The sequence below is a fragment of the Monodelphis domestica genome, chromosome 6 (genome assembly GCF_027887165.1).
Source record: "Monodelphis domestica isolate mMonDom1 chromosome 6, mMonDom1.pri, whole genome shotgun sequence".
NCBI classification, from domain to species: domain Eukaryota; kingdom Metazoa; phylum Chordata; class Mammalia; order Didelphimorphia; family Didelphidae; genus Monodelphis; species Monodelphis domestica.
This window is the reverse complement of record NC_077232.1, coordinates 23,798,875-23,812,971: the sequence shown is the minus strand read 5'-3', so window position 1 is coordinate 23,812,971 and position 14,097 is coordinate 23,798,875. Positions and strand designations below refer to the sequence as shown.

General features: G+C 32.0%; 2 protein-coding genes across 2 annotated transcripts; both read right to left on the bottom strand.

Moving 5' to 3' along the window:
* Nucleotides 1-235: 235 nt before the first annotated feature.
* On the bottom strand, nucleotides 236-11,730 carry LOC100617080 (olfactory receptor 10AG1-like). The gene is made up of 2 exons (XM_003341502.3): nucleotides 11,680-11,730; nucleotides 236-1,230 (listed from the first exon to the last, which is right to left on the bottom strand). The coding sequence occupies exons 1-2, from the start codon at nucleotides 11,728-11,730 to the stop codon at nucleotides 250-252; spliced, it is 1,032 nt and encodes a 343-aa protein (XP_003341550.2). The 3' UTR covers nucleotides 236-249.
* Nucleotides 11,731-12,371: 641 nt separating this feature from the next.
* Nucleotides 12,372-13,316, bottom strand: LOC100021946 (olfactory receptor 10AG1-like). Its single transcript, XM_001373913.4, has one exon. It carries the CDS (start codon nucleotides 13,314-13,316, stop codon nucleotides 12,372-12,374), a length of 945 nt encoding a protein of 314 aa, XP_001373950.4.
* Nucleotides 13,317-14,097: the final 781 nt, after the last annotated feature.

Below are 14,097 nucleotides of genomic sequence, written 5' to 3'. Positions count from 1 at the left end.
TCTTTTCCAAAATGGGTCTCCAAATGGGTAAGTAAGATAGTTTCTTAATAGTTGAGCCTTAATATTACAATCAGATTGCTTTTTGATAATATAAAGATATAACATCTGGGAATACAAAGAGATTTTCTAAGGATTTATGACCATTACCTGAGAATGGTAAAAGTTTAGGAGATAGGTAGGGATAAGATTGAAATTACCTTTCTGTAGTCACTGAGAAAACTTTATAGAAAACTCAGACAGTGAGTTTTTCTATTTGGTTCTCAGACCTCCTTCTTTAGATAACAATTTCTGAATCGCTACAATGACATCTTTATTTCTGAGGCTGTATATTAAAGGATTAAACAATGGTGTTACAGTAGTATAAAAAAGAGAAAAGATTTTTCCTGTTCCTGCTGTTTTACTGGACTTTGTTTGAAAATGTGCAATGATACCAGAACCAAAAAATAAGCACACAACAATAAGGTGAGAAGAACAAGTAGATAAGGCTTTGGATCTCCCTGTGACTGATGGCAGCTTCTGGATGGTGGTGAGGATTCGGAAATAGGATCCAAGTATCAGAAGAAATGGAATCAAAGCAAAGAAGATAATATCAACATAGACAAAAGAGTCAGTCAAAGAGGTGTCCCCACATGCTGACTCCAATAATGGAGGTATGTCACAGAAAACATGATTAAGTCTGTGTGAACCACAGAAGGACAAAGAGAATACCTGGTATGTCTGCCCTATTTGGAGTGGGATCCCACTGATCCAGGAGCCAACAACAAGCTGAACACAAGACTTGTAGTTCATGATGAGAGAATAGTAGAGTGGCTTACAGATGGCCACATAACGGTCATAGGCCATTGAAGCCAGGAGTAAGCACTCAGTGACACCCAGAATAAGAAAGAAGCAAAGTTGTGTAGCACAACCCAACAGAGAAATATTTTTCTTCTGGCTCCAAAGGTCGGTCAGCATTCTGGGAAGAGTGACTGATGTATAACATATTTCCAAAAATGAAAAATGTCCCAGGAAAAAGTACATGGGTGTTTGGAGAGATAGATCTACCTTACTTATAACAATAATAAAGCCATTACCCATAAGGATACTTATATAAATGACTAAGAAAATCCCAAATAAAAACCCTTGGATATTGGGAAAGTCAGAAAATCCCACAAAAACAAATTCCACTCCATTGGTGTTATTTATTTCTGCCATTTCTTTTCTTTCTTTCTTTTTATTTTTTTGAACACACTATATTTCAAACAGTGATGTCATTGAGCCATCTGAGATAGATATTCCTGACCTGTAAAATAAAGAGTTAGATGACATAATTTGATGTATCCCTTTTACATAAGACATTTTTATCTGCCCTACAACTAATATTTTTCTCCTTTCTAGTATCTTTGTTTCTTTCTTCTAATACATTCTGTATCTTTATTTCTATATATATATATATGTTTATCTCTTTCCCTTTTCCACCCTCTCTCTCTGTTTTTGTCTCCATTTCTCTGTCTCTCTCTTCTTCTGTTGTCTATCCTATGTCTCTGCAATGTAAAATGTGCATATATATTCATACACATAATAAATATGTACACAACCTATATATGTATATATATATATATACACACACAGAGATGTGTGTATGTTTGTATATCACATGCATGTGCATTCTTTGTCTCTGTTTATCTCCTAATAGAGAACATAGAAAATCATATTCTTGAACATAAGTTAATCAAGTTGGAGAAATATAGATGAACAAAATGTAGACATTCTCTAACTAGTTCTAGTCACTTATTTACTTCTTCAAGGGGAGGCTTTTTGATTGCCTATTCAATTGTAGTTACTTTTTTCTTTGACTACTCTGTCTTTGGAAATTCCCCATAACTCCTTTAGCCATTGATATGATGAAAGAAGTATTTTCTCTTACTTTGAGAGTTTTGAATGATGAGGAAAGCAATCAACAGAAATTCAGGATTTGGAACCCAAGTTGAGTATTGTATTAATTGCAGCATTGAAGTCCCAAGAAGGGGCAAAGAAAAGACTTTAGAAGTGTGTTTCTGCATTACCTATCTCAAGATAGAGAACATCTCTGCCATTCTTACACATTGAGGAAGGGGCATACATTATGCCAATAAAATAACAACCCCCCTTTACCTGAAATTAGCTACCTAGAATCAGTGGTTAATGTCTATATCCAAAATCTAAATTTGTTCTCACTTACTCAAAACTATTCTCTTAATTTAAAAAAAAAAAGCAAGAAGACCACCATAGTCCCTTTGGCCCATTTTCTCATTTCAAAAGTTCTTCCCTGTTCTGATCATCTAAATAGTTCTTTGCTCAAAACTCATTTAAAACTTTAATCTAATATTATAGAGTCTTTTTAAAGTTATATTTCAAACCACGAGGTTGAATATTCTGTTTTATAAACATTATTTTATTGCTTTATATTCAAGCTTCTTTTTACCTATAAATCCAGAAAACTGGATTGAACTGTGAAACTGATGTATAATACAAAATATAAAGGATCCCAAATTTCAAAAACATCACAAAGAATATTTTCCCATAGGAAGCAATATTATTTTTAAATGGTATGTCATTCAAAGTATGGAAACCATATGTTTTAAACAGATAATGAAATGAGGTGGTATGAACTAAAAATAATGTTTTCTCCCAAACTTATTGGAAATGATAATTATCTTCTTACCATTTATTTCTGTTTTTTTTTTTACTGCCTGGAAGATATTCTTAATGATCTTTGTTTACAAGAATGCTGCTTTTCCTTCAAGGCTCTATTCCATTCCTTATATGCTTCACTAATCATCCCAGACAATAATCCTCTCCACTTTCTTCGAGTACCTAAAGTATTACCTAACTGTATTTCACAATTATCATGTATGTATTTGTAAGAATAGGTAGATTAGGTTGTAATTTATATTTTCAGAAGTTGTGGGAAAATTTTATCTTCCAAATACAACCCCCCACTAAATACTTCAAGTTTATTTGATGATCCCATACTTTGAATTAAAGTATTATCCTCTTCAAACAATCAATTTATAATAAGAAAATTTCCAGTAAGACTATTTCTAATCAGTTGCTGCTTGACAAAATGGGATAGATGAGTAAACTGAAGCAAGTAGCTGAGGGACTCTTGAAGAAGGAATAAACCGGATCAATAAAATAGTGTGATTAATAGGGAAAGTATGGGAACATGACTAGAGTTTTGGATTATGAGAGAATTTTCAATAGGAATGAAATGAGGATTATTTATATAGTTGAGAAGTCAAAGTATCTTTGCTATATTAAAATAAAAATACTTCTCCCAGATATGAACATGCTCTCTCATAAACTGGGTGGACTTTTATATCTCCATATATAATTACATTATCCTTTCCACTTCATTTTATCATGTATGCCACCATTATATTTCTAATGCAGGAAGGAAGCAATGCAATTTTTATGATGAACATAAACATACTTTTTGAGTTATGATCAACAAGGACAAATAGTGAGAGAAAAATGACCTCTTGAACATTATGCTTCAATCAAGGAAGGATTTATTTTTCACTGAGTCATAGTGAGTTTGCAGTCCATTCAGATGTTTTTTGAATGAACTACAATCTCTCTCATCCCCAAATCTTTTGCTTATAAAGTTCACTGACTTCAATAATTATGTAAGACTTCATATGTTACTGTAATAAATTGTATCTTATAAAATATATCAAATACTCTATTAAATATTTTTTATCATTTATTTATTTAATGTGTTGGCCTATTCTTGCCTCTGTCACACCTCTATTTTTACTCATTTTGTCCTATGAAATCAGAGGGTTCTTTTATTTGTTACTGATAAAAAAAATCACAAAGTTAATAAAAACTCCTCCAGATACTGTATTAGAGACCAAAGTCCATCATCTTTCAATCATATATGGATTCAATGAATAATATATTTTATTATACAATTTATATAACATATATATTTAATATATTATATATTTATATTATATAAGTATATATTTTCAATTTCATTTCTTCATATTTTTGTCAATGAGTGGAATTTTTTCTTAAATCCCTTGATCAAAATCAAGGTAAACTATATAATTGCATTCTTTTATTCAATCATTTGAAAAAACCTGCTTAAACTATATTTGTGATAATTGCTTTCTTGCAAAATTCAACAATTCATTCTTTATTATCTGCCTTAATTTTCACCAGGATTCCAAACCAAGTTTACTGTTGTATAGTTAAACTACATTTTACTTCCTTTAAAAAGCAAGAACAAGGCTAAAGAAAGAATATTCCCTTCCCAAACCTGGGATCCTATAGTATAAATGACTATGTTTCAGAAAGTTCAACATCTTCTCTAACATTTAACATGCCATAAGAACTACCTGAAGGACTTTGAGGTATAGTTATCACATGTATAGCTGAATATTTACATTCATTTTCTGTGGTAACAAAACAGATTTTAAAAAGAAACAATATAAAATAATGAGAGTATAATTGTGAGACAAATGTTATAATTCACATATTATGACATCCTATTATAAGAAATAATGACTATGAGGGAGGTAATCTCATAAACAATGGGATGGTCATATAAGATTTTATAAACTAAACATCTCAGAACTTAAATAATAGTATGTACAAATTCTTTAAACAGTAAACAGATGAATAAACTAAGTGGTCAATTTAGGCACTGGTAGGTATCTGAACTTAGTTTATTTAAAATGAAAATGTTTTTCCTGAAGACAAACTGATGAACATTCTTTAGTCCTTTCTGTATATAGACTGATCCAGAGGGACTGGGGAAATTATTCCCATTAAGACAATGACTGATGACTTCTAACTAGAGTCAACTGAACTGATCTTTTTTTACTCAACAGAATATACTCAAAGTGACAGAAACTGAAGATGAGACAATGAAATAATTATTGCTTACCTTTTGTAGAAAAAATTCAAAGTTGTAGTTTTACTTCTTTTTTGATTTATATATTTAAAATATATTCATGTGAGGGTGTTTCAATACAACTTTAGAAATCACAGTATATCTAAATACGTGTGTATATACAAAAGCTTACAGCAGTAATACACAAGTGCAATAGATATTCTCATTATGCATTTTAAAGATAAGTAAACTGAAGATCAAAAAATCCCAACTGATTCTCTGTATAAACTGCAGAGTCGATATTTAAAATCATCATTTTATTGTCTCTAGATTCACCATCCTCCTACCAAAACCATCCTGACTCTCCATTAATAACTAAATCTTTCTAGTAGCACCTTTTAACTCTGCAAAAGCAATATACCTGCTCATTCTCAATGATCTTTGAATTTTAAGTATTGATAGCTCTTTAAGTATGTTTCCCTCTCTAACCCTGTACTATGGGGACAAAGCATTTCCCAGGTCACTTTTCACATTTAATGAGAGCTGAGCCTTTTTGCTAGGAAACCTAATCTTCAAAACCTGAAGCTTATATTAGGCAATGGGAATCAGTAGGAAGAGACATGAGTTTAGTTTGCATCTTTGCAACTTTTACTGAATCATTACATTCCTCTTAACTTATAATTTTATAGACCAGAACTTGAGTCTTCATTGGGTTGGATAGAGAAAAGCACTTTCTTCATGAGAAAGCATTACATCCTTATAAAAAATTCTTATCATTGATTATTCTATAATGGATAAGTTGATTTTAAGATAATTTGCTGTTAATTTAATTTATTTAATTTAATTAATTTAATTTATTTATTATATATATAATATATATATATATTAATTTAATGTTAATTTAATTAATTTAAGATAATTTGCTGATAATTCTCTCTTCTTTGCAGAATCTGTTCCATGAATAAAACACTTGGCTTGCTGGTCTCCAAAATTTGTGGGAATTACAGTACACTGGTAGTGCAGTGGTATCATGGGATGTTGTGGAAAGAATAAAACATTAGGTTTCAGAAAATATTGGTGAGAATTACATCTCTCCTGGTTACCTAAAGAAACTTGGGTTACTTATTTACTTTCCATGTGTTCATAATTAGATAAATTTAAATTCATGAAGTAGAGAGAGCACTGGACCATGAGATAAGAAAATCTGAATTCAAATCTAGCTACAGATATTTCCTAGATATGGGCAAGTCAGTTAACGTTTCTTTCTCTTAACATATTCAACTGTAAAATGGGAATAATAATAGCACATAATCCATGTTTGCTATGATGATTAAATTAATTACAAACCAGTATAGTTGCTGGTACATAATATCTGCTCTATAAAGGCTTGTTCACTTGACTTCCTCACTTCTAATTTTTCAATTGTTATAGTAATCATTTAGTGAATTTTTGGAACAGGGTCCTAAAATTGAGCCAAGAAGACAAGTTTAAGTCCCATCTTACCACTCCTGGGCAAGTCATTTAATCTTCAAGAGCCTTTTTTTCCTCATCTGCAAAAATTAAGATGTAGCAATAGGCCATTACTCACTGGGTGGTTCTGAGGAAGCATTAAATGATATATATAAGTTGGTAGGTAGGCAATTATTAATTATTATACTAGGTATTAATTATTATACTAATTACATTAATATTTTTCAAATATTGAGATTCTACATAAATTAAACTACTGATTATGATGTAATGATTAATCATATAAACATATATAACAATAAAAATAATGATCAAAATTATGATGATGATATAATGATCTGGCATAATTTCGAGAAATAGTCTCAAAAACAGGAAGAAATTTTTCAATTCCTGCCTCTGACAAGTACTGGTTTGATGATTTTTAGAAAACATTTAGAAAATCATTGTTCTAGTCTATTATATTGTATTAATTTGCAAGATGATGACAATTTCCATTGGTAGGGAGATGTTTCACATAATAGAATTTAATGCTCTAGTAAAATAAAGAGGTCAGTTCCATATTTTGTAATGTTATTGTTAGTAGTAGTAGTAGTCATAGTAGTAGTAGTCATAAGTAGTAGTAGTCGTAGTCGTAGTAGTTGTAGTAGTCGTAGTAGTCATAGTAGTAGTGGTAGTAGTAGTAATAGTAGTAGTAGTAGTAGTAGTAGTGGTAGTAGTAGTAGTAGTAGTAGTAGTAGTAGTAGTAGTAGTAGTAGTAGTAGTAGTTGTAGTATTTTTATCACATCACCATCAGCATTAGCCCTTGGGAGGAATATATGCACCTATAGTCTGAGCGAACAACATTTCAAAGAATTAGAATTTTCTCCTCATCTATTCCCCCAGTAATAATGCAGCATTGAAATTACTTCATATTAGACATTCACAGAGGTGTTTTTATAATCCTTCTCACTGAAAAATGGGAAAAAAACTAGTAGAAAAATAGTTTAATTATAAAGTATTTAATCAAATGTAAAGCTTTAGTAAATATTTATAGTAAAATCTGAGGATAAAGGCATTATATATGAGCTATAGTAGAAATGAATTATTAGTGGAGTCAGAGAATCAAGATAGAGATTTAAATACTTCATCTATTTACTATATCTGTGATTTCTCAAGATGTTTCAATTTATCTTTTTCTTATTGACAGTGCTTAGCAGAATGCTCTACAAATAGTGGGAAGTTTATAAATATCTGTTGAATAACTTCTCCATGTCTCTATTTGTGACACAAATGAGGATTGCAAACATTAAATACAATTAGTTCTAAATTGTTTAGTCTTATAAGTCTATCAGTTCCCATCATCAACTTCTCCATTCTACTTTTTAATTATCCCATAGTTAGATTATTGCCAATACTTGTGTTTTTATGCCTTATAATTCCACTGCATATCCCAGTTATCACCATTTTGTTTCTTCCTCATTTATATTTCATTTTGGATTCGGCTAAAAGATTGTATGTATGGCAAAACAAAATGGAAATAAAATAATGAAATGTAATTTTGTCCCAGAAAATAGCACTGGTTATAGAAACCCATGTTTTTTTTTTAATTTTTATTACAAAATTCCACCTGACTTTCCCAAAGTTATATAATGTAAATTATCTCTCTCCCTTTTCCCTCCCCTTCCTGGAGCTGGCAAGAAATTCATTCTGGGTTATGCATGAATTATCACAGAAAACATGCTTCCATATTATTCATTTTTATAAGAATAATCATATGAGACCAAAACCTTAAAATTTTGGCCTACAGAATAAGTGAAAAATTGTATGCTTTTATATGCATTCTTACTCCAACAATTCTTTCTCTGTGGGTCAACAGCATTCTTTTTCATAAGTCCCTCAGAAATGTTCTTTATCTTGGGTTGCTGTTGGTAGCAATCTATCTTATTTGATTGTTCCACTATTTTCAGTGCCATACTGTATATGATTTTGTACCAGCGTTCTTTGAAAAGGAAATACAGAACCAGAGACTTGGTAACTGACCATGAATAATTTAAAAATATATGTTAATGTTAACTTTGATTTAAAATCTGCCTCTCACAAATGATACAAAGAAAGACTTCTTAATGCTTGAATGATAACACAGAGCAGAGCCATGGTTGAAGATCAACATCAAAACTAAAGACAAAGAATGAAGGAAACCATTTTATGAGCTCACTCATTCAATAAGTAAATTTCTTGAAATATTCCGTTGTGGGAAAAAATCAATGTGATTAAGTGGTTGGAGAGATAAATTTTGATGTGAAGAGACATTGAGAGGTGATATAGGAGAATGCATATAGTAGAGATTCAAATTCCCCAAATCTACAATGCTCAGGAGTTTTACAACCCAGAGGAATAAAATACTGACATTAGAAATTTGGAAATCACAAAAAGAAATAATTCAAATCAGAAGGAAGAGAATTGGGTTTTTCCCTGAGAGTAATGGGCATATAAGAGAACTCACCACTAAGTATGTATTTTTTCAAAGAAATATAAGCATGAGTGAATTCAGATCAGGTACCAGTGGATGTGTGTGTGTGTGTATTTGTGTGTGTGTAAAATCCAGCAATGATTTAAGAAAGTATGAATCATTATTTCAATAAATGAGAAAGTCTTGAAAGTATCTTTGAAGTGAAAGTTGATAGGCATTCATTATTCTAAATTTAAACAACAAAAAAAGAGCATTTCAATATACACAGTTAAAATGAAAAGGATGTTTTAAATGAAAGAATGAAGATCCATTTCATATTGTTAAAGAACAAAGTAGATACTGCAATGACTTTCAAAATTGCCTTTCTTAAAGGCAATGTGGTAATGGAAAGAACCCACTTTAACTCAAATTTCCCTCCAACAAATTTTAATGCAATGGTTAAATTGAATCCTGGACCTACAGAACCAATAAATAGTAATGGTGAAAGAGTCTAGGACAATTTAGAAGGTAGATAGGAAAGGCATCTTTCACTAGGGTTGTGGTCAGGCCTGGAACATGGTACACTGCAAATAATGCCTTAGGAAACAAGCAGCAGGCCTTTGAGGTGGCTGCATCTGAAGCAGTAGAATCTTCCAATAGCTCTCAGAGCCCAGATAGTAAAGTATAACAGGACAGAAGGAAATTACAGGTGACATTTTGTATATACTATATGAAGGATCCTGATGCATCAAACACACAGGGCTCCATGTGACAGTCCCAGGGAGAAGAGGAACATTAGTATACTGTCACTGGCAGCCATAGGAGAGCAGACCCTCTTGTCACAGTTTCAGGGTGGAGAAGAGTGCTTGCAGTTGCTCAGAAGGGATCAAAGGCCCTGCTCTCAGATTCAGGGCATAAAGGATCAGTAGCAATTGCTAAAGGTGAGTAGGGGTCATGGTCACAATTCTAAAGTGGAGAGTAAAGCTTATGGTTTCTTAAAAGCTAGATCAAAGAGTAAGTGATGTGACCACATGTCTCCTTAGATCATACCACCTTACAAAAAACAAAAATGTGCAGACCCATCCCATATCTATTTCTGAAAACATCAGGAAAAAAACCTGAAACTTCAGACAAAAGCCTTTTAGTCCTATAGAAGAATCTAACATTTATATGAAGTTAAAAGTCAAGAAATAGACTGGGGAAAATGATCAAACAACAAAAAAGTTCACCATGGATCATTACTATGGAGATATGGAAGATCTCGACAAAAACTCAGATGAAGATAATACAATTAAAATAGTTACATGTGAAGCCTCGCTTTCAAGGGGATTGGACACACAATACCCCTTTCTGTGCCCCAAAAAGTAAGAGAAGAAAGAGCTCAAAAATATTTAAAAATTTTCAAGAGGCAGAGGAAAAACTTGTAAAAGAAATAAGAATGTTGCAAAAAAAATTGAAAGGAGAATTAATATATTGATTTTAAAAAAGATTCAATAGACATTAAGGAAGATAAAATCTTAAAAATAGAATTGGACAAAAAGAAAGAGTTTCAAAAATTTACTGAAAAGAACTTAAAAGCATAATAGTAAAATGTATTTTAAGTTCAAAATTTTATTGGAGAAAACAGTTTCTTAAAAATTAGAATTGCATAAGTGAAATGTAAGTCTCCACAAGGCATCAAGAAACATCAAAACATTCAGAAGAATGAAAAATAAATGCATATTGGCTCTAAGTATAAGAGTGGTAAGGGTGTTAAATGACTTGCCCAGGGTCACACAGCTAGGAAGTGACTGAATCCAGGTTTGAACCTAGGACTTCCCATCTCTAAGTCTGGTTGTCAATCCCCTGAGCCACCTACCTGCCTCCAGGATTTTATTTTTTTTAAAGGGGGCAATATGATAATGAAAAACATTCAAAATTGTTGCTCATGAAATAAAATACCCAATACAACTTATTGGGGTCCTGTGATAATAATATGAATCAAAATTGTGAAATGCCATCTAAAATGCAAATTCACACTAAAGAAAGATGCATACATCTGAGAAAGGAATAGTGAATTTAGCAATATAGTATCTGAGTACAAATCTCAGTTTATTGTTTTCTTTTTTTTAGCCAAGATTTGTAAGAAAATCATTACTTAATTAGCAATTCATTCAATTTGTTCCAAAGTAACCACTATTGGATACCTAAAAGGGATCTATAAATAATATCATATTCATAGAAATAGTAATTGTATTAGCAATCAAGAGAAAATATTTTAGTTTTCTATCAATTTAGGAATTACTTAAATTGTATAAAACCTGATATGATAAAATTTTGCTAAGGCAAAAAATGGTGCAGAGGTATGGGAAGTCTTATGTGAACTAATAGTGAAGAAAATAATAAGAACCAAGAACACATACCAAATGACCCTAGTAATGCAAATTGAGAGAATAATAATCTAGAAATAATTAAAATCTGCATTTATAATGAGCAATCTTGTTTAGAGGGAAGAGATAAGGAAATTTGTCTAGCCTTTTTCACTTCGTGTTGTGAGATTATAAATATATATATTGGCATAAAATGTAAGACTTGGACATGCATTTCTTTCTTTCTTTCCTTGCTTCTTTTCATTTCCCACCAGTTAAACAGATCCAGACTTCTTTGGGACTTTATATCATCTCTTCCTTCCATAGGAAGCTCCTCATTGGGAAATCTCATTAAGCTAAAAGATCAATTTTTCCTGATATTCACATATTATTAGTATCCTCTGTCACTGGAATTGAACTCTGCTTAAAGGGTATAATTATGGCCTTTACAAATTTTAATTAGTGAGGACTAGTTATAAGGTTCAAGGATTAGGTTCACCCCATTTTCTACCAGCTACATTAACTTTGGTTTTCTTTGGAAATAGTCATCATGTCCCTATGTTGCTTACCTTCTCATTTCTAAAACACATTTCAGCTTCCTTTTGTGTGTTTATTTCCATTATGTTACAAGCTCCTCGCAGGTAGGAACTATCTTCATTTTTGTATCTAATTTTGTTCCAAGTACTTAGCCAAGTGATTTGTACTTTATGGGCATTGAATAAATGTTTCTTAATTCACTGATTTTTTCCAATTTTTTTCTCATCCCCTTCTCTGCCCAAATGGGGATGTTTATCTATGAGCAGAGAATTTGTCTACATATTAAGATATGTTATATAACATAAAAAGTAACCATTGAAACTTTAATAACTTAAATATCATAACTGTTCCTCTCTATTTAGAGTTAGTAGCATAAATTAACATTTTTAGGCATTGACTATCATATTAAAATGGCATAGATACACAGCAGCCTTGATGTTAGATATTCTGTAGTGACTAAAGTATCTCAATCTTTACAATTCAAAGATTTGTCTCATTTTGTTCTTTTACTCTAAGAGGCAAGATGGTTCCTTAACACTAGAACATTAAGGATTATGTCATGTGCCTTTAGATACCACAAAAATTATGCCAATATTATTCTAGGAGCATAAAACAATATCTCAAGGACTTAAGATTTTTAGGTAGGAATGACGAAGTTGCAAAAGTTTTTGGATTAGTTCATTTTCAGTCTATCTGTGAAACACATGAACTTGGAATCTATGTTCTATTCATTTCCTGATCTTATACATTTAGATAATAATTTCCTTATTGTCACAATGAAGTCCTTATTCCTCAGGCTGTATATCATTGGATTACATAATGGAGTCAAAGTAGTATAGAAAAGAGATAGAATTTTGTCTCTTCCTGATGAATGACTGGACTTGGGTTGCAAATATACAATGATACCAGAACCAAAGAATAGTCCCACCACCATGAGATGGGAAGAACAAGTTGAAAAAGCTTTAGATTTCCCTATTGCTGATGGCAGCTTCAAAATAGTGGCAATGATTCTGACATAAGACCAACATATTAATAGAAAGGGAACAATGCCAAACAACACAACATCTGCATAGATAAATATTTCACTTAAAGAGGTATCCCCACATGCTACCTGTAGTATAGGGTAGATGTCACAGAAAATGTGATTGAGTTTAGTAGGACCACAGAAGGGTAAAGAAAAAATCTGATATGTTTGTCCTAACACAACTGGTGTTCCAATGATCCAGGACCCAATAACCAGCTGAACACAAATCTTATGGTTCATGATGAACAAATAGTAAAGGGGCTTACAAATGGCCACATAGCGGTCATATGCCATGGCAGCTAGTAGGAAGCATTCACTGCCTCCCAGTCCTAGAATTAGACAGAGCTGTGCAGCACATGCCAAAAAAGAAATATTTCTCTTCTGGATCAAAAGGTTCATTAGCATTCTGGGAAGAGTGACTGAAGTGTAACAAATTTCTAAGAAGGAAAAGTTTCCAAGGAAATAATACATGGGGGTTTGGAGAACTGGATCAGCTTTTGTAATTATAATGATAAGTATATTACCTATGATGATACCCAGGTAAATAACTAAGAAAATCCCAAAAAGGAGGCCTTGCAAGTTGGGAATATCAGAAAATCCCAGGAGAATGAATTCTTTCACATCTGTGATATTTCTGTCTTCCATTTCAGACAAGATCAACAATTTTCTCCCTCTGGGACTCAGAATTGCCTGCTGTAAAATAAAAAAAAATGCAATCAGTAATATTTAATTTTGACCTGATTTTCTACATTCTGTCACCTTCTACAATTTCACCTTGATCTATATAATCATTACTTTCATAATACTTCTTTTTTTCCCCTTTATATTTAAAACTTCATTTTTGTGGGGATTATATTTCTACTACAGACAGCTAGATGATACAGTAGATAGAACACTGGGACTGAAAGACATGAGTTCAAATTTGGTCTCTACTATTTAATAACTGCTTGACCCTATTCAAGTCACAGAATCTCTCTTTTCCTTAATGTTCTCTGGAGAAAAAATGGCACACCACTCCAGCATCTTTGCCAAAACATACAAACAACCAAAAAACAAACAAACAAACAAATGTGGTCACAGTCGAATACAACTGAAAATGACTAACATATTTCTAAGATCGAATCTTCTTTCCTCTTTGTCAGGACCTTCAAATTAATCTCTTGCTAATGCCTTTCATTTTTTTTTTTTGAGTTGTCATGTTCTCCAGGCCAAGATCTATCATCTGAGCATATGTCACCCAATCAAGATGTGTGTGCTGTGAATTTAGCAAAAGAGTTCTTTGCACATGCTCAGTCAGGGTGAATTCTGTGACTGTCAATCTGTTACTGTTACTGTAATAACCACAGAACCACTCAATCCAGTCCAATCAAACAGTTCCTGAGGATGAGTAAATTCAATACTACACCTACAGGAATCAAATCCAGGT

Bases quoted from the DNA above. Each gene is read 5' to 3' on its own strand.
- LOC100617080 (XM_003341502.3), bottom strand. From the start codon at position 11,730: ATGGAAATAAACACACAAAAGGAAGCTGAAATGTGTTTTAGAAATGAG. The intron at 1,231-11,679 runs GTAAGCAACATA...TTTGAAATATAG, and splicing joins TGTGTTTTAGAAATGAGAAG to TGTGTTCAAAAAAATAAAAA.
- LOC100021946 (XM_001373913.4), bottom strand. From the start codon at position 13,316: ATGGAAGACAGAAATATCACAGATGTGAAAGAATTCATTCTCCTGGGA.